The sequence below is a fragment of the Siniperca chuatsi genome, linkage group LG5, assembly GCF_020085105.1.
Source record: "Siniperca chuatsi isolate FFG_IHB_CAS linkage group LG5, ASM2008510v1, whole genome shotgun sequence".
Taxonomy (NCBI): domain Eukaryota; kingdom Metazoa; phylum Chordata; class Actinopteri; order Centrarchiformes; family Sinipercidae; genus Siniperca; species Siniperca chuatsi.
The window spans coordinates 13353219-13376221 of NC_058046.1; the positions used below are offsets into that span (position 1 = coordinate 13353219).

General features: G+C 41.9%; 1 protein-coding gene and 1 long non-coding RNA gene across 5 annotated transcripts in view; one reads left to right on the plus strand and one right to left on the minus strand.

The window, feature by feature from the left end:
* The window catches only part of igsf9b (immunoglobulin superfamily, member 9b), a 29534-nt gene extending 8076 nt beyond the window's left edge, over window positions 1-21458 (minus strand). For 3 of the 4 annotated variants that reach the window (XM_044197222.1, XM_044197221.1, XM_044197219.1), the window contains exons 1-12: window positions 18898-19463; window positions 13188-13283; window positions 11117-11323; window positions 3993-4139; window positions 2604-2755; window positions 2295-2412; window positions 1723-1864; window positions 1131-1276; window positions 814-956; window positions 559-699; window positions 336-452; window positions 93-243 (exon numbers count right to left, since the gene is read on the minus strand). In XM_044197222.1, the coding sequence (XP_044053157.1) occupies window positions 93-243; window positions 336-452; window positions 559-699; window positions 814-956; window positions 1131-1276; window positions 1723-1864; window positions 2295-2412; window positions 2604-2755; window positions 3993-4139; window positions 11117-11323; window positions 13188-13248 (1525 nt within the window). In that variant the 5' untranslated portion in view covers window positions 13249-13283; window positions 18898-19463. Of the gene's footprint in view, window positions 1-92; window positions 244-335; window positions 453-558; window positions 700-813; window positions 957-1130; window positions 1277-1722; window positions 1865-2294; window positions 2413-2603; window positions 2756-3992; window positions 4140-11116; window positions 11324-13187; window positions 13284-18897; window positions 19464-21434 lie in introns of those variants that run through there. The other variant, XM_044197220.1, reaches the window with a different exon arrangement.
* A 559-nt stretch (window positions 21459-22017) lies between these two features.
* LOC122876646 lies at window positions 22018-22928 on the plus strand. The gene is made up of 3 exons (XR_006378102.1): window positions 22018-22232; window positions 22324-22421; window positions 22658-22928. It is a non-coding gene; the product is annotated as an uncharacterized LOC122876646 (long non-coding RNA).
* The last annotated feature ends 75 nt before the right edge of the window (window positions 22929-23003 follow it).

Consider the following 23003-nt stretch of genomic DNA (forward strand, 5'->3'; position numbering starts at 1 on the left):
AATTTGAACTGTCTACAATACACATGAATACATTCAAGTTAAGTGTCACATATCATCATATTAGTTTGCAGAAATAAGGTCGGCCCACTCACCTAGCACCATGACCACAGTGCCGGCACTGACAGTCGCTACACGATTAGTGGCCAAGCACTCCCAGCCCCCATGGTGATCTTTACTGAGTTGCTGAAGCAGGAGGGAGCCGTTAGCCAACACAGTGTACAGGGAGCGAGGAGTAGGGCCAATCTGTGAGGAAGGACAGCAACGAGTTAATAGAAGGGATTAAATGACGTGCTTGTGCAGCGCCTCTATCTATCAGAGTGGAAAATCTCCTGTACCTTGCTCCACGTTATGTTTGGAGCGGGGTCTCCACTGGCTTCACAGGGGATGATCAACTCTCTGCCCACCTCCTGGAGATACTCAGGCAGAGGAGGCACTCGGAATGATGGTGGGTCCTGGAGAAGGGAGGGAGCCTTTTTACTCTGCCCATGTATAACTGTGTACACAAAGGGTTTTCTCTGTAACTGAAGTTGAGAGTTGAGTCGAGAACACTAGCCTTACCTGCAAAATGACCTGGGTGGGTTCAGACTGGCCCATGGTGCCATAACTGTTATAGGCCGTACATGTGTACATGCCCACAGCATTGTCATTGGCTGTTGCTATAAAAACTGAGCCCTCGGAGTTCACCATCCAACCTGGGAACTGGATAAGTCAAAGGAGAAAAAAAAAAAAATGCAGTGATTTCTCGAGGCATGTGTGCAATTTGTGACAATTTCCTCTTCGTCACATACTGTATTTCTACTCTACATAGCTTACATTGTCAAGATTCAAATTGTTCCCATCTTTGGTCCAGTTGACATACAGCACAGGGGGATCAGCCTGGACAGGGCAGACAATTACCCCCTCCATGCCCGCAGGCAAGTATGTTTCCCGGGACATTCGGCCCACACGTGCAGGGTCTGAGATGGAGGAAGAGCAATGGATCACAAAAAGTAACTAAAGAGGTTTTCGCACAGGGCATGCTGAGAAATGCTCAAGCCCCCTGCAATTCTGACCAGGGTCAGGGTTATAAAAAGTGAATGGATGTATGGAACCACAAAGACGTTGCCTCTCAGAGCAGGCTAAACCCTTACGTTTTACTTTCAAATGTGCAGAGGCTGAGGGCGGGGTCAGTATCCCATTAGTTGGGATACAGGTGTAGTTGCCAGCATCTTCTGGGATGAGATTGGGGATAAGAAGTGTTCCATCCACCAAAACCTTCACTCTGGACTTTAGAGACCTAAAGCCAAAAGATACAAAACATGGTGCAATTTAAGAAGTGATCAAAGTGACACTAAACTAATTTTACTGTAATGAGAACAAAAATTGATTGTTTGAGAAGGTTATTTATCAGAGAATGGAAAATATTGCAATAATATGAACAGTCTACTTTGTCTAAGGTTTATAGCGTGCTCATGACCACGTGATATAATTGTCTTGTAAATAATCTAATTAGAATTGATTGTATTAGCAGCATGCTTTGGAAAAATGCCTAATTGATCCACTGTGTATATTTAAAGGCTTCCTTTAAATATTCATCCCAGTATTCCACTGAAGTAAACAAGGATATTGTGATATTGTGGGAAACAGGAGGTCATATTAACTATGTTTTACATTTGACAGAAAAAAGTACATTATGTATCCTGGATTCATGGATACATGGATACTTTAAAGACCTGTACTCACTCAATATGGTAAACATTCTGTCCTTGTTTCACCCACTCATAGGTGAGGTTAGAAGGGTAGGCGTCAGCCTGACACTGCAGAACTGCATCCTGGGACATGTTGAGAGTGGTGTCTTCTGGGGAGATGATGATGATTGGAGGACCTTTTGGGAAGTTGGAAGAAAACATTAGTCATTCTGATGTAAATAGTATAGCCTGTCTATAGTGATGCAATCAGTCATGATCAGGATTTAATGGAAAGATCAGTGTTGAGTGGTGTTAAGTCATAAATCATTGCAAGGGCAGGGGATGGACTGTAGGTGGCAGTACAGACTGTATAACCATGATTCTCAAACGTTTCACTGGGGGTTTCAGTTGCACAGCAAGATCATAAAGCCCTTAAGCAGGACAGGGATGAGAAGACAATTTCATGTATCTTGTCCCTGGAAAACATGTGTGGTTTATGTTACTTTCAAAAATGTTAAAGCTGTGCCTGCATGTTAAAGCTTGTTACCTGCACATGACAGCACATGCTTAAACAGGAGATAAGCAGTGACTTTGTCTTTCCCTAATAACTGACAGTTCAACACTGACCTTTGACCTGCAGCTGCATATAGTGGGTCAGGTTCCCCTCTGAGTTGGACACGTGACATTTATACACTCCTGAGATATTTCTTGTGACGGAGGCCAAAGACAAGGTACCATTGAGTACCTAAAAGGGGGCGAAGGTAAAGAATGAGAAGATCAAAGAGAAAAGTCGGAGGAAGATCGTGAGGCTGTCATGGAGAGGACAACAAAGTAGTTTGCTTCAAAGGAACATCAAAGCTACAACTCCTACAGAAAATGCTAATTGTAAAGTATTTAATTAAAATACTGCAAATGCCATCTGTTAATCCAACTCACTTTTATTTTTTCATGTTTCTCAATTTGGCTCTCATCTTTATGCCAGACAACAGTTGGTCGAGGGTTGCCATGAGCTCCACAGCTGAGAGTCAGCGAGTCTCCAAGCAGAACCTCTACGAAAGTTGGTGGTGTCTTGATAAACACAGGTGGAGCTAGAACAAAGACAGCACAGATGAAATATTTATGGTTATTTACATATTCAAATGGGACACAGAAGACAATCAGAGCACTAACTTGACTTTGAGCACTAGATGTAGTCATCTGTCAACCATAGCATCTTCAAGGTGCAGAATTTCTCAATAAATACATAAAAGGGATAGTTAATCAACAACAACAACCAAAATTAAATAGTTTTGGTGTGAGTTGCTGTGGCTTAGAGGTACCATCTGTAGCTCACCCCAATATAGTAGAGCTCAGTGACAGTTGGTTTGATGCTTTGATCATTCGGTTTATCTGGATGATCTCTAGTGCTTGTGAGCAGTTTTATTTCCTCTGTGTGGAGATGGGCAGTTGGTGGGTATACGTTGATGTAAGATTCTCATTTAAATTGTTCGAAAATGATTTTCATAGGTAACTGTGTCAATATATTTGGAAAGAGACACTATTAATACTTCCGATTGTGGTGTTTTGAGTACCATAAATGTAAATGGAGCACAATAAGTGGGATACCACCAAACCCCACAAAAACTATCTACAGTGACTTTTATGTTTTGTAGTAGATGTCTATGCCATGCCGCCACCCCCCGTCCATGCTAAATATATATGCACTCATTGAATTGAAAAAGGGTTTGGATAAAATGTTATCATTGTCTATGTACAAAGCTCTGTGTCAAGTTTACTAAACATATTCTTAGGTAACATGTATTCATATGATATTCAATACATGCACTATGTAAAACTATTATGTGTTCATCTGCAACCTGATGCAGTACATATTGGCCTTTCATCCGCTGTAGTGCAATCATATCAATTCCTTACTTCACACTCTAAATGGAACTCCTAACTGTGGTATAACCAGTGTGTGTGTGTGTGTGACAGAGAGTGGGAAGTAGGTAGGTTAAAAAGACTCAGATTTAAGCATTTAACCTTAATCTTTAGCCCACACAAGCCATACATACACTGTCCTGCTCGTGTTATTCTTAAAACCAACTCCTACGTTGACATCAGCTCACAGCAGGCTAGGCATAGACAAAGACAAGATGTGATCACCGTGTGCAAAGAACGTCACACAGAACGCCCTGATACGCTGCTATAACACTCATTCAGCTTGCCAGGGCCTTCAGAGTCCCAGCCAGACTCCATGCTGTGGCTGTTCTAAACAAGGACAGTGCCAGTGATGAGCAACGAAAGGAGCGGCTCCCGAGTCCCCAAAACCCTGCAGTGCTGCACCTGTGATGGAGAGGAAGGTCCATGTGCCATTTCGAAAGTCGTCTTTTTTGCTGTCCAGAAGCAGGATGCGGCATTCGAACCAGCCCTCGTCCTCCAGGGTCAGCCGTTCCACCAGCAGAGAGGCACCCCGGGTCAGAGACACACGGCCTGAGGGAGGAGGGGTAAGGGTGGGAGGGCAAAGAGGAAGGGGTGAGACAGAGAGAAAGTCAGCACACACACACACACAAAGCCAGACAGGCAGAGTCAGCACATGCAGGAAGAGGGCTTACCATGCAGAGGACACAGGCATCCAGTGTCACAAAGGCCACAGTCAAAGTCATAGACTTTATGCTAGCAGACAAATCCACACACAGTGTGAACATCAACTGTAACTCTAATGTTTGTAGCAGACGTTGGAGTGCAAACACATGAATCATTCAGGTGATGATTGTAATAATATGCAAGATTACAGATAAAGATGGTGTCCTGTCATTTAGGGTTTGGGTGGTGACGGAGTGGAGAGCTAGGATGATGCATGCATGCCAGGAATACTTGAAGGCAGCTTCATTAAATCACTAAAATAGAAAAGTGTTTGAATCTGTTTCCTTCTTTAAATGTTTGTAATCTTCAGCTTAAAAGTGATTATTACAACAGATGCGCAATTAAATGAGTCACCTGTTTTTGTTTATCAATGAGGGACACTGGTCAGAGATAAACAATGTAGCATGGCAGATGCACGCTCTGAACTTGTGTGTGAACACCCTCAAAGACACAGATGGATCCATGGACGAGCACACACACACACACGCACACACACACACACACACACACACACACACACACATCTCCCTATCACACACACCCATACCCCACTCCCTCTCCTCGTCTCTATACTTCTTACAACTCCTTGTCAGGCTTTGAAACTTGATCTGTTGGTTGCCTGGTGACTGCAGCCTGGTTTTCAGGGTACTGAAGTTACCCTTCCCCACCCACCCCCTTCCTTTTATTCTGTATCTCAATGAACTCTTTTTCCCCCTTCAATCTCAGGGCTTTAAAGACAGGAGGATGCGTGCAGGGGGGGAAAACACACACGTCGCTCATACCAGGCCATGGCCAAAGCAGTTTGAAAGTAAACATGGGAATGTGGAGAGGTTTCCGGCATCACGTCATACTCGTTTGCAGCTAACAAGTTGCTTAGATGATTTAAGCAATGTCTGTACATTAAATCCTTTGTGCAAAGTAATGAACTATAATATTTTTTTTTAAAAAGGCAGTCTCTTCATTTGATCATTTGGTTCTCCCCCCAGTTGACATACTGTATATAAGAACGGAGAATTCTTGAATGCCCTGCAACCCTGAAGAAACAATATCACAAGAAACCCAATATCTTCAATTTTCACACAAGTTGCCCCTACAGACAGCAATGTCTGGAAAGCTATGAAATTCATTTAACTCTTTATATGGCCTTAAGACAGGGTGAAACACACACTGAGAGTAAAGACAGACAACAATGGCTAACAATTAACCCTGCATTCCTGACTGGGGCTGTTGCTGTGTGTAATAGTTAGGTTTAATGTTTGACTGACCTCCTAAAAGACAGACCAGCGTTTTATGGGTGGTGCTCACTTAGAGGCACCATAAAATGAATGCCTCTCATTTCAGTGAGCATCTTTCAAACAACTGGGCAGGGCTGGGAGAGAGGAAATGTGCAGGCAGATGATAACAGGTGTGGGGATAACTTTAGGCATTTTCCTTTTATCTCACTATGAGGGATCCTCCCTGAGCTGCCCATTTCCTATGCAACCTTTTCCAATTGGACATGGAATTAACTGCCCACTGCAGGCTAAGAGGAAAAACACTTTCACGTGCAAAATCACACAAACCCTCTTTAACATACTCCTAATCCTCGTATGGCTAAATATTATGGTATACTCAAAGATCACTGTGGCTAATAGCACCTCTTGTAATATTCTGTAACATGACTAAAACGCAGCCTATGGAAATCCCTCTGACTGACCATGTGCCCTGATCTCATGGGTTCAGAAGCACGTGGGTGTGTATACATGTTGATTTTCAAAATTTGGCAAGTGCTCTGCCCCCTGGGTCTCCGCAGGGGAATTCTGGTTTCACTGTCGAACACTTAACCCTTTCCCGTAGCCTCCCTCTTGTCCATCACTACAAAGAGACAGCAGCCCCCCCACTCCTCATTCTCTCAGGTTACCATAGTGATGAGACCAAGAAAAGCCCGGGCTGTAGGTTTAGATTTGAATTCAGTTGCTGTAGAAACCTGACGGGGCCAAACGTGGGTACGGAAGGGTCGATCACGCAGGGTGGTGGGTTTCTGTCAGAGATTTGAAAAATTACAAGTGTGGGAAAAACATGTTTAGATTAAAAAAACAGCCTTGTGTCACATCCAGCGGCACAAGAGGCAGAAAAGGAAGAGTGAGAGAAATGAATGAGAGGCAGAAAAATAAAGGACTGTTTTCCTTTCAGCTGGTGGACAGACAAAAGGCTGACGCTGTGTGACAAATGTTGCTTTATTTAAATTTGAATGTTGCATCTTTTGACTGAAATCTCAAATGGCACTTGGCAAGTGCTCTGTCCAAAGGATGTTTACAAAAAAGGTTGCTTTTCTCTCTGATGGCCTGATGCACGGATACAGTGCAAATATGATGCAATAATTGAACACAAGAGTTGAAAAATGATCAACCATATCAGTAAAAACCCACCCTGTTTTTCAATCCAAGAGGGATTGAGCGAGAGGTTACAGAGAGGTTACTCGAGTTGTGTGCATCGATAATCCACTGACAACCAATGAGAGGTTGACCTTTCTGACCTTGGTGCTCCGTAACTCCCCAGCAGACACATTCATCACTCCCCCTGGTTCTACATTAGCACAATGTCCACAAGTCCTCCTCAAGAGACAAACATCATCAGACTCTATGGTGGACAGGGAGGATGGCTGAAACAATAGCTGCTGCTCCTTTCTCGTGTCAACCCTCCTCCTCCTCACAGTTTTTCCTCCAGCAGCTATCACGACAGCTCCAGTCCACCTTAAAATGAGCCCTTGTTTCCAACAGGTCAATCTGGAGTGCAGCCAAGGGTAGAAAATGGAAACGTTAATCCACCGGTGCTGTGTGAACCTCTAAGACGCACCCTCTTCACATCGGCGAGAGTCAAGTTCTCGCCCAGTGGGTGGCAGGTTAGGAAGAACTCAGCTTTCAGAGAAATGCCGCTGGCCAGTAGCTGGCTTGTCTTACGGTTTCTGATCTCCTTTTTTTTTTTTTTAAGTCAAGATTGATGAGGCTTTTTCTGTAAGTGAAGCCACTTCAATGCAACCGAGCTGAGGATAGTTTACACCACATACATTTTACCCACATAATTCTTGTTTATTTTGGGTTACATTTAAGATTTACTTTCTTTGCATGTATACTGTATTTTCTTAGTTTTGTGGCAACTAAAGCTCTGGGACAAAGATTTCATTGTTCCAAAGGAATGGAATTAACATGTGATTTTTGCATTGGGGGTTCCCACTGGTACTTACTGACATTGTAATACATGGGGTATAGTGAACTACATGTGATACAATAGCAGGGGTAACTATGGAGGAAGACAGATTATTCTGTTTGCAGAAGCATCAGCCCTGCTTTTCTTAGTCCATCCGTATGTGCATAAGAGAGTCGGGCAGAGGTGCATTGTGGGATGTGTTTTGATTTGAATACAATCATAAGTCTGGGACCGGCCCCCTGCCTCTGACAGCTTACCCCTCCCACTTCCCCAAATTTCTCTCTTCAATCCTCCTGTCTCCCTAATCAGTTTAACCCTCTTATGAATAGCTCTTTGTCGTGAGATAGATTACAGTTAACTCTGTCCCTCTTGCTCTGTCCGGCTCTGTTAACCCCTGCACCAGCAAGCACACACAGCTCACGTGCCAAATTTCACTACAGTGGCCATTCAACTTACCACAGGCTTTAGCCCTCGTACATGATCACGGAGCAAAGTATTTTAAAATATGGAATTCAGTCCAGTGAGATTACGAGGTGTTTTTACTGTTTTTCAGTAGAGAGCTTGAGTTTTGATTTCTGGTCAGGAAGAGATAACCCCGACGTTAATAATTGCTAGTTGCCTAAAATTTGCTTTAGTTACTCAGTTGGACTGACCATCAGGAAAATGCTTAGAATAATCCTCATCATTAGTGAACATTAAGCTTGTTATACTGTTCAAAATATTGTAGGCAATGTTGAAAATACTATTAAGTAATCTTCTGTCTATCATAATTGGAATTGTGCTTTGGCAACACATGTCACATGTCATGCCAATAAAGCCTATTGAATTGAATTGATATATGCACTGACAGAAGAGACAACATTTCCACAGTAGAACAGGATTTGATATGATTGCCCTGCTGATCTCAGGCTCTTCATAAGAATGTGGCCAGTGACACACCTAAGGCATAAGGTAACAGAGCTTTTGTAATGGCCTGCTGGTCTAAGCCGCGAACACGAAATTCCCAAGTTGGTCTATTTTTCTTTCATTGTGTCATTGTTTGCCACACATCATCCTTCTCTAGTTATGGCACAAAAACCGGTTGGCGATGGATAAAGGTGATCAGTTTCATGATTCAGCTGGTCTATTTCCTGCTTCTGGCATTGTCAAACAGACGCATGTTTACAAAGGTTTTTCAATATCAAATTCCACTTAAGTCCACGAGGGGAAAGGTAATAGAGTTCAGGGTGTGTGTGTGTGCATCGGTAGATTTATGCGTGTGTGTGTACGTGACTTGTGCATGTGTGTGACAAATGCAGGCTTTAACTTCTCCAGTGTTCAGAGGTCAAACTGCGAGCGTGATGGAGGCTTGCTGAGATCTGGGGGTTTGCCCATTGTCGTTCTAACCTCAGGTCGGAGTCCCCTGCTCGCAGTCTCTACTGATTTACTTCAGCACACAGGAGACATTTGATCTAGCCCTGCAACAGTAAACCATCTGGACACTGCAAGACTTGAGCATATTGTCTCAACAAATACAACTCAAAGAGACTATAGTAGTGTGTCAGTCAGAGTTTATCTCGCTGTTTCCTCTTTGTTGTGAGTTGACTAACGTTCAGCCCTGCAGGGCATGCTGGGTGTGAGACAGAGAGGAAGAGGGATGGGGGGTACTAATACCTTCCTGATTCACTCTAAGCAGACAAGAGAAGCTCTCTGAGACCTAGACAGGCTGGTGTCTGAGGGGGTCAACAGAAGAAGAGAGCTCTGTAGCCATGACACTCCTCAAATACAAAGTGCAATCTCAAATACTCCTGATATCATATCAAAAAATGTTGATTTAATGGACGACTGAAATAGTCATCCAAGATATGCTTTGATTCTTTCATCTCAGTTTCTAAAAATGGCAAATAGCATCAGTGAGCTTGAGACAAAGCAGCAGACCAAGGACAGACAGCATTTGGGAATGCTTTTTATGTTTTATTTTAGCCTACTTGAATGTGCAGCATTTGCAAGGCAATGAGTCCACCAAAGAAAGGACAGGAAAACACTTAGTAGATTAGATTTAGTAATACATATTTAAGTCTGACACCTTTCATAGCTTTATAGGAAGTAGCCATTATGCTGTAAATCCACCCCAGCTCTGAACAACAGTACATGTCTCATCCCTGCTCTCTTGTTCTTGATCTCAGACAAGCCAAGACAAAGATCAGGAAATGGTCGCCTACTTGACTGTCTTGTGGTTAAATCTGAAATCCCCCAACATTTTAATTTAAGGGTAGAATACATTAAACCCACAGCGCTGACACGCTTCACATGCTGCCATCTGCCTCCAGTGGGAGGGGAGATATGAGGATCTGAGGCAGACAGGAGTAAAGCCTACACCAGACAAGTACACACAAGGGATAGATATGGCAAAATATTGGGACCTCCCAAAACAGTGTTCTACTCTGAGCTACATCTCTACAATGTTGTTTACTTCATTATGGCTGCTTGTGCATCAGATGACTGCCCCTAAACAATGACATGGTTAACGGCCTACAAGAGGGTGAACATGCCAGACACATGTAACCCAATTGCCCACCGGAGGCAGCCTGTTGGTGGTTCAGCCCCTGTAGACCTTATATGCAGTTCCAGAGTTGTCACGATGCTGCAAACATGTTTCTGAATCAGAGGCTGTCATTCTCTGTAGGACCTCCTGCTGAAATAAATTCCAATACGACAAATGTGGAAGGCTTTTAAGCGAGACTCCCTGTACATTTCAGTGACCTAGTTGGGGCAGTATGGGATTTTGGGTGTCCTAGTAGCCCTGTTGGCTTTGGCAAAGCAAGGGGAGGTTGTGATACCCCTCTTTGTCTTTTGTCCTCTGGTAGACAATGACAGGATTATAGGGCTCCAGCAAGAAAACTCCCATTATTCCCAATGCTTCATCCATCCTCCTTCCAGCACAACAATCTCCCCTTACTGGGTCACCCCTCAGCATACTAATAAAACACTGTCATCTGACAACCAAGCCCCCACCCACACTTCTAATCCCCCCATGCACAGCGTTACTGGTACCCCCTTCTTCTTGCTCAGCTACCCCACCCCCCTTTAACTGCCTCCATTAAAACACATACATTCCCGCCCTTCCCCTTCTCCCTGCACCATAAATGCAGTCTCGAAACACACAGACTGAACACCAGCAGTAATTACAGGGATTGTGGTTTAGATGGATTACCTATTTGGGGTATTGTTTCGTCCAAACTTCCCCTCTCCAAATCTTCATAAATACCAGTGTAACCTCCTTATGCCTACATTTGCCCACACAGGACAGATACATGGGTAAGAGAGATGTTGCCACATGGACACCTCCCCTCCCCTCACTAAAATCTACTGAACCATAATTATAGAAATCTGTCAATTGCTGGTCAGTCTCATGAATCCTTTTAGAAACAAACTGCTATGATAGTAGCTCCAGAGTATACTGAGAAATGTTTTCAAAGCCCACATTAGGGTATGTGTGCAGTCAAATCGCAAAAGCAATGGGAAAAAGATTCAATCAAAGCAAGGTCTCATAGGTCTACTTCAAGGGAATGGACCTCCAGTCAAGTAACACATGTTGTTACAGTTACAGGTCTTTTTTCAGTTTTCTGAAATATGTGTGTAATCTGAATAACTTTTACCCTTGTAGTTTGGATGAACACGAGGAGCATACACTCCAAATTTGATGAGGACGGGAACGTTGAAGCCGAGGCGCACCCACTCCACCACATGCAGAGGAAAGAGGTTTGGGGTGGTGGCTTCTTTGGATGTTGGAGTGAGACTGCAGCCCAGCTCTGCAGAGCCCCCCTCTCTAGCACGAACTAATGATGCCACACCTTGAGACACACCTGTAAAGATAAAAGCATATCACCAGGATTAAGTATGGGATTGGCTGTGGACATAAATCATGCTCTATAAGGGCCTTTTAAAGATAATTATGGCTGCAAGAGAACCTCTCTGGATTTTTCTTGGTCATTCATTCCTATGAAAATTGTCTGCTATGCTGAGAACAGTTCATAAAACATTAGCAGCAATATCTTGGGAGAGAGAGGAGAGAGCAGAGGAGGTCAAGACACATAAAACTTGGTGGATTGAAAGAAGTAACAACTGATCCATGAATGCTTATGTTGAACTGGATCAGCCAGTGACTATGGCATCCCCAGAGTGTTCCCTGATAAAAGCTGGGCCATCAGAGGGCATGTAAAACAATCGTGTGCCATTTGGTGACAAGATCGTATAGCTGCAAAGCCTGCAAACACACAGCAATCCCATTAGAGACACCTGGCGCAGTCTCTCTTCTCTCTTTCTCCTGTCTCTCCCTTGCTGCCATGTGCTCACGTGGGTGTGTGCACAACTGGGTGCCAGTGTTTGCTCTGCTACTCATCTGGCATGGTGATTACTTTAATCTCAGAGGGGGGGGGGGTGATACTCTGATGCAGGACAGCAGGACCCTCTGTGCTCTCTCCAGCCGACCTCCCACCACCCCCTGGGGTCCACACATGGTCTGCGGACCAGCACAATCAATCCCACCACCCCCCCTTACAAACACATGCACGCACACACAGAAGCGTGCCTAGGGTTGGGGGTAGCTTCAATCCCAGATTGATCTAAATCCACACCAACCACAGATATCATTTAAGTTGGATTTTGGCCCCATTCTCTCTCGTCCACTCTAGCCTATGCTGTTACCCCTCCTCTTTACTTTCTCCAATGTAAGGCAATGGGAGCTGTGCCAGCTTCATCGTGGTGTCACTCAAACTGTATGTAGGCAGCCAAATGGCAACATATGCCAACTGCTTTGCGATGCTTTACGAAAACAAGGGACATACTGTAGGTCTTCTTGACATTGGTAAACAACGAACCTTTGGTGAAGCTATGCAAACAAATGGCAGAGACAAATGGAGGAAAACAACAGGTTGACTTACAAACAAAAAAAGCCCAATCAGAAAGTCTTACGAAATAGCAAATTTATTTGAATATATATGACTTGATATGACTGGACAAAGCATTTTATATCATTTGGGTGATTTCACTTTTCAACATCACTTTATGCAGCCTGCTTTGTGGGCCAACTGTGAATGGCTTTCAATTGCTTTGAAACAAAATGAGTTAAATGTGCACATATTCAACCAATTATTTGACTGAATTCAATCTAGATCCATTTTTTACTCATCATCACCCACTATTAAAACAGTCTACAGGACAATTTGCCAAACCTGACATGCAAAATTAAAAGTGACAGTGGTTTTATAAATACTGTAAAAATGTAATAATAATGTGGTGAAAGTGATTCAAAATAAGTCATCAAAGACCAAAGAGAAACAGTGACATATTGTAAAGCAATACCATCATCGTGACCATGTAAATGTGATCCAACAAAGCAGATTTTCATGTCAGTGTTACATAATTGTGTCTGTTTTTATGTGTGTTAACAAGTTACTTGTTTTATGGTCTGTGTCACATTTCAATACCTGACAAAATGCTCAGCTCAAATGATGACAGTTCCAGCTGCTTTGGATGACTTTTTGAAGCATTCAATTTTGGGAAATGTCTTTATTGTTTTGATATGTTTGTTAACAGTTTCTTGGAAAAGCATTTTATTGCTAAGAGTAGTATTAGGAGCTTTGACCAAGACAACTCAGTGGAGCAATTAATTATGGAAATGCATTGTAAATGTATGCGATGGATCCATATTTGCATTAGCATACTTACTTAGCAGACAGATGGCTACAGCAGTGGTGACAGCCTGAAGCCACCGTCTCTCCAGTCCCATGGCCGTCCGTCACACTCCTTCACACATCTCCCAACCTGAAAGAGAAGACCACCCGTTTACTCTTCTGCAGAATGCTACAGTACCATTCACAGTTTCAACGCTGCACAAGGACATCCCTCACATCCCCCTCGCAGACAAATGTAATCCCTTAAGTTAACATCACCTCATAATCCAACAACTACATTACTTTCCAGATGCTTCTTGGTTAAGAAATAACTGTATTCTTTGAAAACACTTAATCCTCTGGAAAATTGCATGTCTGAGCTGTGGTTGGATTAAGGCAAATAAGCTATTCCAACAAGTGCTACAAATAGAGAGTAGGGCATGAGATTGCTTAGAGTATGCATCAAGAGTGTGTGTGTGTGTGTGTGTGTGTGTGTGTGTGTGTGTGTGTGTGTGTGTGTGTGTGTGCGTGTGTCCACAGAGAAGACCTGTACAAGGCTCTAAGTGTATGTACAGATTAACCTGATGCTTGTGATTGGTCCAGCTCATCCAGAAGGTCTCGTCTCACTCTAAATAGGCCAACAGCAATTGACAAGTGACATGTGCAATATTGAAAGGTATGTCTCCACAACTCCAGATGTTATCCTATTACCAGTGCTTAAAAAAGTAACTTAACTGGCATAAATAGACTGCCATATGACGACGCTCTTCAATTAAACGGAATTCACGACTCCATCAAGTACAGTACATGTCAAGCAGCTAACGGCAGAAAGTGCAGCTTACCTGACTATTAAATGCACAAACAGCACATGCAAGCGCACCAGCACAATCCACAGATTTTTATCTCCTACTGACCCCACAAACAAGACTCCACTTACACAAATTGTGGGCCTACTTCACAGTCTGAACGATGAGAACAGCTGCAGCAACTCGTGAGGCCCTCTACCTCAAATTGGATTGGAGGCACAAGTTTAAGTTTGTTGCCCTTCAAACATAATGGACTTCGCCCCCTCCCCTTAAGTCACTCCATTCAGTACTCCTAATACCAGCTTATTACTTTAAGTTCATTTAAGTAATACAAGAAGGAGACTATTCTTAGAAAGAAAGTAGGTGTTGGTTATTAGCTGCTGATACAACCACAGATCCACCGCAGAAACACAGGATAACTGAATCACATGACAGACACGTTTAACCTCTTAGCAGTCATGTCTGCACTTGAGTAAATAAACAGCCCAGAATAGAGCAGCAGAAAGATGCATTTAACTTCGTGCACTTGACCAATACAGGGTTGAGACTGTTGCTGCTGGGACTGGCCGTGAAGCACTGTAATAACTTTTGTTTAGCACCTTTCCAAGACAAGCAGAAAGACAAAACCAATGTTACACAAGCAGTGCAGAGGAGTAGGACAAAAACACATTAGAGTGGGTTTGGCTTTACAGTAAAAGCTGATGAAGAGGGGAGGGTGGTGGGGAATGAATAATGGCTGAGGTTGGTGTTTTTTGCATGACAGAATCATTTCAGTACAATGTTTGTAATGAGGAAAGGATTACTCCTACTGAGTGAACATTATTCGCTCAGTAGGGGTGTCGGAATAAACAGGACTCTTATAATGGATTAAAAAAATAAAGAAATCATTTGTGTGTCACCCCCGACAGTCAAAAAAAGTGATGGGAGTGATTGCACATCACTGCATCATCTTGGCTGTCATCTTCACAGTCATTTTAATTACATGACAGCAAAAGTAATCCTAGCATATATCTGAAATTCTAGCTCATATTTAGACCTCAAGTAACTTTTGACAACCTCAAGACATAACACATCTTGCCTTTGCTCTTGCCTGCTCCTGTGCTTCCACACGAGATTATATGACTGGCTTGTGGAAACAGACAGACACACTGAGCCGACATCTTACAAAGGCCTGGAGGGGGGGCTTTGTCTACAGGTGCTGGAGTAGACGGAAGACAACCAGGTTATTTCCTCAGGAAGCAGAGCAGAGCAAGGGGCCATTTAATTGACATGTACACAGAGGGGGGCCTCAAAAAGAGCCCAGTTGTTTAAGTCAGAACACGGACGGCACCTTACATACTTGTGCATGTGAGAGGTGAGAGGGGTTTACTCCGACATGCTAATAACCTCACAAAGGTATCTGAGGGAAAGTGGACATAATTAACAACAAGTCGCACCCAACCATATTGAGACACAATGACATTACAGAATATATCATAGTACATCCCTCCTTCACTTGAAATTAAGTTGTGCAAAGGGGACAGACATCATCAGTGAATTAGACAAAACTTGAGTGATCCTTGACGTGAGAAGGTTATCACGTGTATGTAGAAAAACTAGAATAAACCCCACGGTAAATTCCTGCCTTAGCACAAGACATTTAGCCCTGTAACGTGTGCGGGCAGTGCTGACTGGTCCAATGTTTCACTGGATTTCAATGACACAAATTGATTTAGATCTAGTCATGACTTAGCCTTCTGGACAGTACATTTGTAACACCCAGACTAATCCTGCCCTTCTGCTCCAAGTGTTAATAGTGTAATTAAATTAGAGATCAAATTGGTAAGACAAATCAAGGACACTCTGTCATCTGGCTGTGCAGTGATCAATCACTGGTAAATCAAGTCACTAAACACTCCAGATTATTCTGCTTGCCGGGAGTCCGAGAACGTTGGTGGAGATAACATGGCCGCTTTAATTGCTGTAGAGCTAGCAGGTTGTGTTGTCCAGATTTTATTGAGGCCACAGGCAACAAAAAGCAATGTGGACCATAACTCAGTAAAATGCAGCCAGTGTATCAGTGTTTCTCTATAACAGATCACAGATACACCTCTGTTTACTTTTCTCATCTCCACTGTGCTAGCAATAACTTAACAAAAGGCGACAACTTTGATACCAATTTCATCAGAAAATCCGAGACGAGATGTGGAAATACCCTCCAGAGAATTCATATTTCATCAAATAATTAGCAAAAAGGTGTTTCCAGAATCAGCATTCAGATAGATGGATGTGTTCTTGTGTTGAATGCAAGTAAGAAGCTGATTCCAAGCTGTCAGCTACAACAGCTGGTAAGCCTGACCTCTTCATATGCATATCCTCTGAATCCCACTAGAATTAACTGATCAGGAGGCATGAATTGAATAATGCAAAAGTCTTTTCAGCTATCTTGTGCACTTGATAAGTGACAATTAAATTGTCAGTTTCTCTTTTCAGTCTAACGTCTTCTCTGACACTCAGAAAACCCAACAAAAAATTGAACTTTTGACCTAATGTGTGTGTGTCATCCCTCAGTACCTAAGCAGAGCCATCAGTGATGTTAGCGGCAGATACAGGCCTGCTGAGAAGTAGCATTACTCTCTTAGTAATCCTTGTTAATCCTGACAGAGGCCGTAGCCTCAGTGCAAATCAGCCTGTAGCAGGAACTGTGAGTGTTACTCCAGCAGAAACTTTCACAGGTAAACGGAACAATCTCACACAGAGGCACAAACAGATCTGCACAAATAGTACATGTGAACCAGATATTAACACAGGAGTGGGTAGCAAACCATCTTGTATTGATGGTTTGCTATGGCCTTGACTGGTTGAACCAGCCTACACAACAACACAGCAATCAATTCATGGATGTTGTCCCTGACACTGCAACCCAATTTAGTATCTGTATTGACATTTACTCTAACTAAAGGAAATGAGCTGGGCACGGGAGTGAAACCCTAGTCTCGTGACAGGGAAAGCCTACTGTATATGGATTAACATAGTGATGGTTGGTAACCTAACACATGGTGCTACAGGGTATAACAATATTGACTAATAAGCAATGGTTGAATGTTTTTAATTTACTCACATAAAGAAATGTGGACAGTGCTACCTTTACTACGCATTACTATTTTGCGGCAAATGAACAATGCTGCAAATTACAAAGATAAATCACCTATATGTTTCGCACATGAGTGGACTGATTTCATGTCCCAGGATGACTTCATATAGCTCAGAGGTCTCAGGGGAGTGGGGGACGACATGAGTCTACTGAAAGCAAAGCAGCTAACATCCTTCTTGTGAATCCTGAGTCTTTGTCCTTCCCTGTCCTGCACTCTTAAAAACAGGTCAGTCCCATAAAGCTACTTTCAAGACACGACAATGAGAGGAAGCCAAAGGTAACGAACTCTAGAGCTGAAGTCCGCTGTTGAAGCATGGCACTGGATTTATTTTAAAACTTGAAGATCAATCAGAGATGTTATTTTAGACCCTAAATATTTAACCAAAAAATGTTCACGGATATGTTTCTCATTTCTTCACTCAGGGAACAAATGTTACTGTCCAGATGTAAAAGGCTCTATCAGACAGGCCACTACACTAATGAGACGTAAAACATGGCGATTTATGGTACACTGCATGGCCCTTAAAACTTTATAAGGTGCTTTCTCTAATCTCCCTTAGCTTTGGTTTACTACATTTTTTCACTTATGTGTGCTTTTTTTGCTGTTGCATTTTCTGTATATTCTTTATACTCCATGAGATTCAGCATAGTGTCACTGACATGCATTCACTGTATGACTGTATCTTAATCACTAACAACACAGCAATTTGGGGTAACCACTTTCAGCTCATGAATAATTTGTTTCTCAATACAATCAATTTCCTCCAGCATGACAATCTGCCTACAGGGCACAGTTGGCCACTCTGTGTTTTGAATAGTGCAATATACTCGTGAAATGTGAAAGGCCTGCTAAATGTTGAAATATGTGGGATGATATGCTCAACATTTACTTCAAGGATTCTGGAAGAAAAATGCCAAACTGCTTCTTGAACATAGCTGTCCCCCTTTAAATAGCCTCATACAAAAGCATTCACAAAAGCTGACTGTAATTTAGTGTTTGCCATAAGGACCAGACTGGAAGTATGTATTTTTCTCTGGTGTACTTTTAGGAAAGAACATGTTAAAATGTACTTTTTTTAAATGTAAAGGCGACTAAAACCTTTGACAACCTACAAGCTGATTAATGAAGGAAGCTTATAATTATGAAAGTAAACAGTGTGCCTCTAAAGTCCTATGGCCCAGCACAAGAGATTACAGACATCCAGAGTGATGTGTGCCTCTGTGCGCCTCATTTCTCACCAATCAGTATTAACAAGCACAACAAAAACAAAGGATGGGAAGCACTAGAGCAGGGAGTATATATCATGTAAGAAGCAGGCGCACCTCTGCACATTGCACCATGTGGAGCAGCAGGCAAATAAACTGTCTGGTCCATATAAAACAGACACCAAGCCGGGTGACAGGCTCTTTATTTCTGCACCCCTACAGTGAACTGTGATGCTCAGTCCTCCATGTCACCATACAGACCTCCTGTAAAACAAAACAGGTGCATCTTTTGTCTGACTCAGTGAGTCCGATACCAGCTGAGAGGAGGGAGCCCTGAATAAAAACTATTTTTTTTTAAAAACACTATTTTTTACTGACTATTGTTCTCACTATTTTAATCCTGGGAACAGGCTTCGCCTTTGGGTCATTACAGCGTGTTAAACCTATTCACTATGATTACAGATTACAAGCGGTGCATGTGATACACTAAACATAAACAAAGGCGCGATACCGCAGTGTATCATAGTATTATTAACGTGCATTCTGCAGGCAGACTAATGTTATAGCAAAAATATAGGGCCTATAGAGGATGCTTTAGCTCTGCCTGCACAGCTCCTTACCTTGCTTTAGGCACTTTTTCACTTGAAACTGAAAGTATAATCTTTCAATCCATCGATGCTCTTCTTTTAGACTCGACATGCAGACCTCATTTAACCATTCATTCCTTTCTCTTCGGGGAGAAGTCAGATTAAAAACTAAGACTTTTAAAGTAAAAAGAAGAAAGAGTTGGATAAAACGCAGGTGGTCACATTTTTGTTCTCAGTCCGTGCGTGGATCAAAAGAAAATCAATTAATCCTCGACATCCGTGGTTATCAGACTTCCTAAAAAATACTTTGCGGTTTCAATAAAAATCTAGTAACCTTCAGGAGTCCGACATCAGCCCATTTCAAGTCCATTTAAACTTTCCACGCCTTGGCATTTATGTCCGCAATCGTCTTTGTCCAAACTTGCTGAAAGTACCTTTAATCATAGGTGAGAGTTTATAATTAACTTCATAAATATGTAGAAGTGGCTCTCGGTCGACGCAGTGCACATTTATCATCAAACTGGCGCAAGTTTCACCTGAAAGAGAGCACACTGCACGTTTAGTTAGAGCTCTGCTATTGATACTCTCCCCGTGTCTCTCCTCCCATTATTATCATTCCCTCCTCCTACTACAGGCGCTGTTTGAACCCCCATCAAGTCACACAGAATACAACCCCAACACTTCCGGTTAGACCTTTCAAAATAAAGCCCCTACTGACGAACAAGCTGGGTACAACAGGAAATACAGATCCTGTGTTTAATGTGTAAATGTAAAAAGGATGAATGCCAGTATTTGTTGTCTCCAGTTTCTCATATGTGAGAATTTTCATCATTGTACATTGAATATCTTTCACTGTTGGGTTGGACAAAGCAATCAATTTAAAGTTGTCACCTTGGGCTCTGGAAAACTGTGATGGGCAGTTTCAGAATTTTCATCATTTTATGGACTACATGGATCATCGATAACTAACAGATTAATCAATATGGCTCTGTTCAGGGAAGACGTTTAGAAATGTCACAGGTGTGTAAATATTAAAACCATTATTATGGCTGAATTCCATTTAGCTGGTTCAGTTTCAGGGTCTTAGTATTGCTCATGATGGCTCACTGTCATGACTTACAGGGACACTTGAACACAACGGAGCCATCATTAATGTTACACCTGTGCTTATCCTGCTATGATCATTCAAAATGACTGCTGTGAAAAAGGCCTATTGAAAATAACTGTTAGCAGCAGCCCTAGTCTGAAATTAATGAAAAGTTCTATATGTTTCCCATACTACTACTCTTCACATTTTATATCTAGAGCCACATTGTCTTTTTCGCCATCAGATGTAACATGTAGTGCTGCCAAAAATAGCAACTCAAGACAAAATTTAAACCAGAAATGTCTGAAAACCAAATTACTAAAAAGTAATATTTGTAAAGGCTATGAAATAGTGTACTGAGTCAGGCTGTGGTCAGAGCATATAGTCTGAGAATCAATTACTTGACAAAAACGCTTTTATGTTGAAGGTAAAATAATCGACTTCCGTTAGTTAGCCGCCTGCCTCTGTGCGACTTGATGCTGCTGGTATTTCAGCGCCGCAGACAAAAGCGCCTTTCCACGTGAAAGACTTGGGGATCGTAACAAAAGGCAAAATGCACACCTAAAGAAACACGTTTGACCTTGAGCGTTTGGCACATCCAGCAAATACGCAACAACAACAAAAAATGACTTTGTCCAGTATGTAAAATGAAAAACGGGCGTGCTGTAATATAAATAATGTATGCCATTTCAAATACAAGTAGTTGGGTTTTAACGTTACCACCCACACACACCACCTTCCCACAAAGTCCTGAATGATTTTCCTACAAGGATTAGTGAAGATAATCAATATAGTGAGCTTATCATACTTTGCTGTGATATTCACGTAACTTAATAACCATATTAGTATCCTACTGCAACAAATCCACTAAACTTTTGGGTCAAATGAGAATATCATACACCTTCTAAAGAACAAAGTATATTTTCTCTTAAAATATTTGACAAATATATAACAACCTGAATGCCAATGAAATGTGTATGTTAGACGAGAAGCAACGTTAAATTTAGCATTAAATTTGTGCCTAACATAACTAACCCGCCCTTACAAACTACAACTCACTGCCATTCAAAATTTGAGCTAACGCTAGTTAGCTTTCCGTTAGCTAAAGTTAACGGCTGAAGATCAAGCTAGCAAGAGCCTGCTACTATTCTCTTCATAAACCTTACATTAGCTATTATTTACACATTTATTACCATATACCTAAACCAGCTATTAGGTTGGCGATGTTATTTTGCTAACTGAGGTGTTATTGTACCCAATACTGAGTTTGGCTAAGGTTATGTTAAGTTTGAATACTCATTCATACCCATACTGTTTCTTTCTTACTTCTTTGTTTTTAACGTTAAAAAAAAGTAAAAAAGTATTTGTCATCTTTTAGCTCAAACTAAGTTGGATGACCCTCCATATAATTATAATGAAGTTAAGAGAGAGAGAGAGATGGGGAGTTTTGTAACTTTACTGTCAAAGATTTTCATTATCTTACCTCAAAACCACTTCTTTTGATGTCCTCCTAAAAAGAGCTGGAAGTTATACAAAGATGAGCAAATCTACTATCATATATGAGCTGATGGGGACGATGTGGTCGGCTGGGTTACTGGGGGACACGTTGCTCTGTCTTGTTTACCCTACAGTTTAAAACCCAGCCAATCCAGTGGCAAACAGTCTGCATCACCACAAGGGGATGATAATGTCCATCAGTAAAAAGGGTTCAAGGCAGGCCCTTGTGTGTTGATGCAGAGTGCATTTAGTGACAGAAACACAGAAAATATAATATAGTTAGGACATGATTTAGCACTAGAGACTTTTATTACTAGTTTACAATGGTTTTGCCTCAATTGACCTGTGTTAGATATTATCTCAGCAGTGGACATACAGTGTTAAATTACTATAAAATCCCTAAGATATTATTATACATGTGTCTGCTCAACATTTGTAGTGTTTGCTAACGCTTATCTCACATGTCACTAAAAAAGATTCTGAGCCGATGTTAAGTGTGTGATCTCATCTGACTAATACCAGGTAGCTTGTGGTTTGTGGCTGGTGGCTGACTGAGTGGGCACATTTGGTAGCACGAGAAACAAAGAGAACACAAGCAACTGTCCTTGAAAATATCCATTAAAACAGCTGGTTGCCAAGCATCTGAAAGGACTATACAAGTGCAACCTTTACTGCCTGTGTGTTTTACATATGACATTATCCTGCAAAGGAAACGGAGGTGGTAGCCTTGCCTTTCACGAGCACACTTTCGTATTATGTTGAAATTGATGAGTCGATAGAGCAGGTTAGAGAAAAGGTTTCTGACGCAGGTTAACATTAATGTCAGATCTTAATTGCGTGTGTACTTCCCTGTTTGACAATGTTTACTCTCACAGGCCAGGTGCACCATATGGAGATCAAAGGATTGGAATTAATCACATGAAATCCTCCAAGAAAGACCGACTCGGAACAGTAAGGAAGAATTAACCGGAGGGTAAGGCAAACTGTTATACAGTATATTGATCATATTGTGGACAAACCAATAATAGCCTTTTAATACATATCTGTTATCTGCCAGACAAGATATACAATATGATGTAGCCTATGATGCAGGTACATCACTTAGCCTGGTCTGTACAGCCTGAGATCTATGCACATTTTTTATCTTAATGTACTGTATATTAACTCATTGTAAGCCAGTTTTTATGTGTTTTCTCTACCGTTGAACAGGTGGGTGGATCACGTCAAATTAAAGAACCCACTGAAATCCATTTCAGTTTTATTTGGCATGAAAATGATCTGATTTGGAGAACTGGCTCGACTTAAAAAAAGTGTCTAAAATTATCAGTCCTGTATCTGTACATAAGTAGCCACATTGGTTGAAATGCTCTGCAAACTGTATTAAAAGCTAAAATGTGTTCTATTCTGATCAACTCAGTGTAAAGTTATTGTGCGGTGACACAGTGAGACTGTGTGGTTCCTGAAGCCATCATCTGACACTTGAGATTTTACATTAATTAAATTAGTATGACAGTTAAGCAATGCCAGCGTCTCTCTGAGTATAGAAAATCTAAAT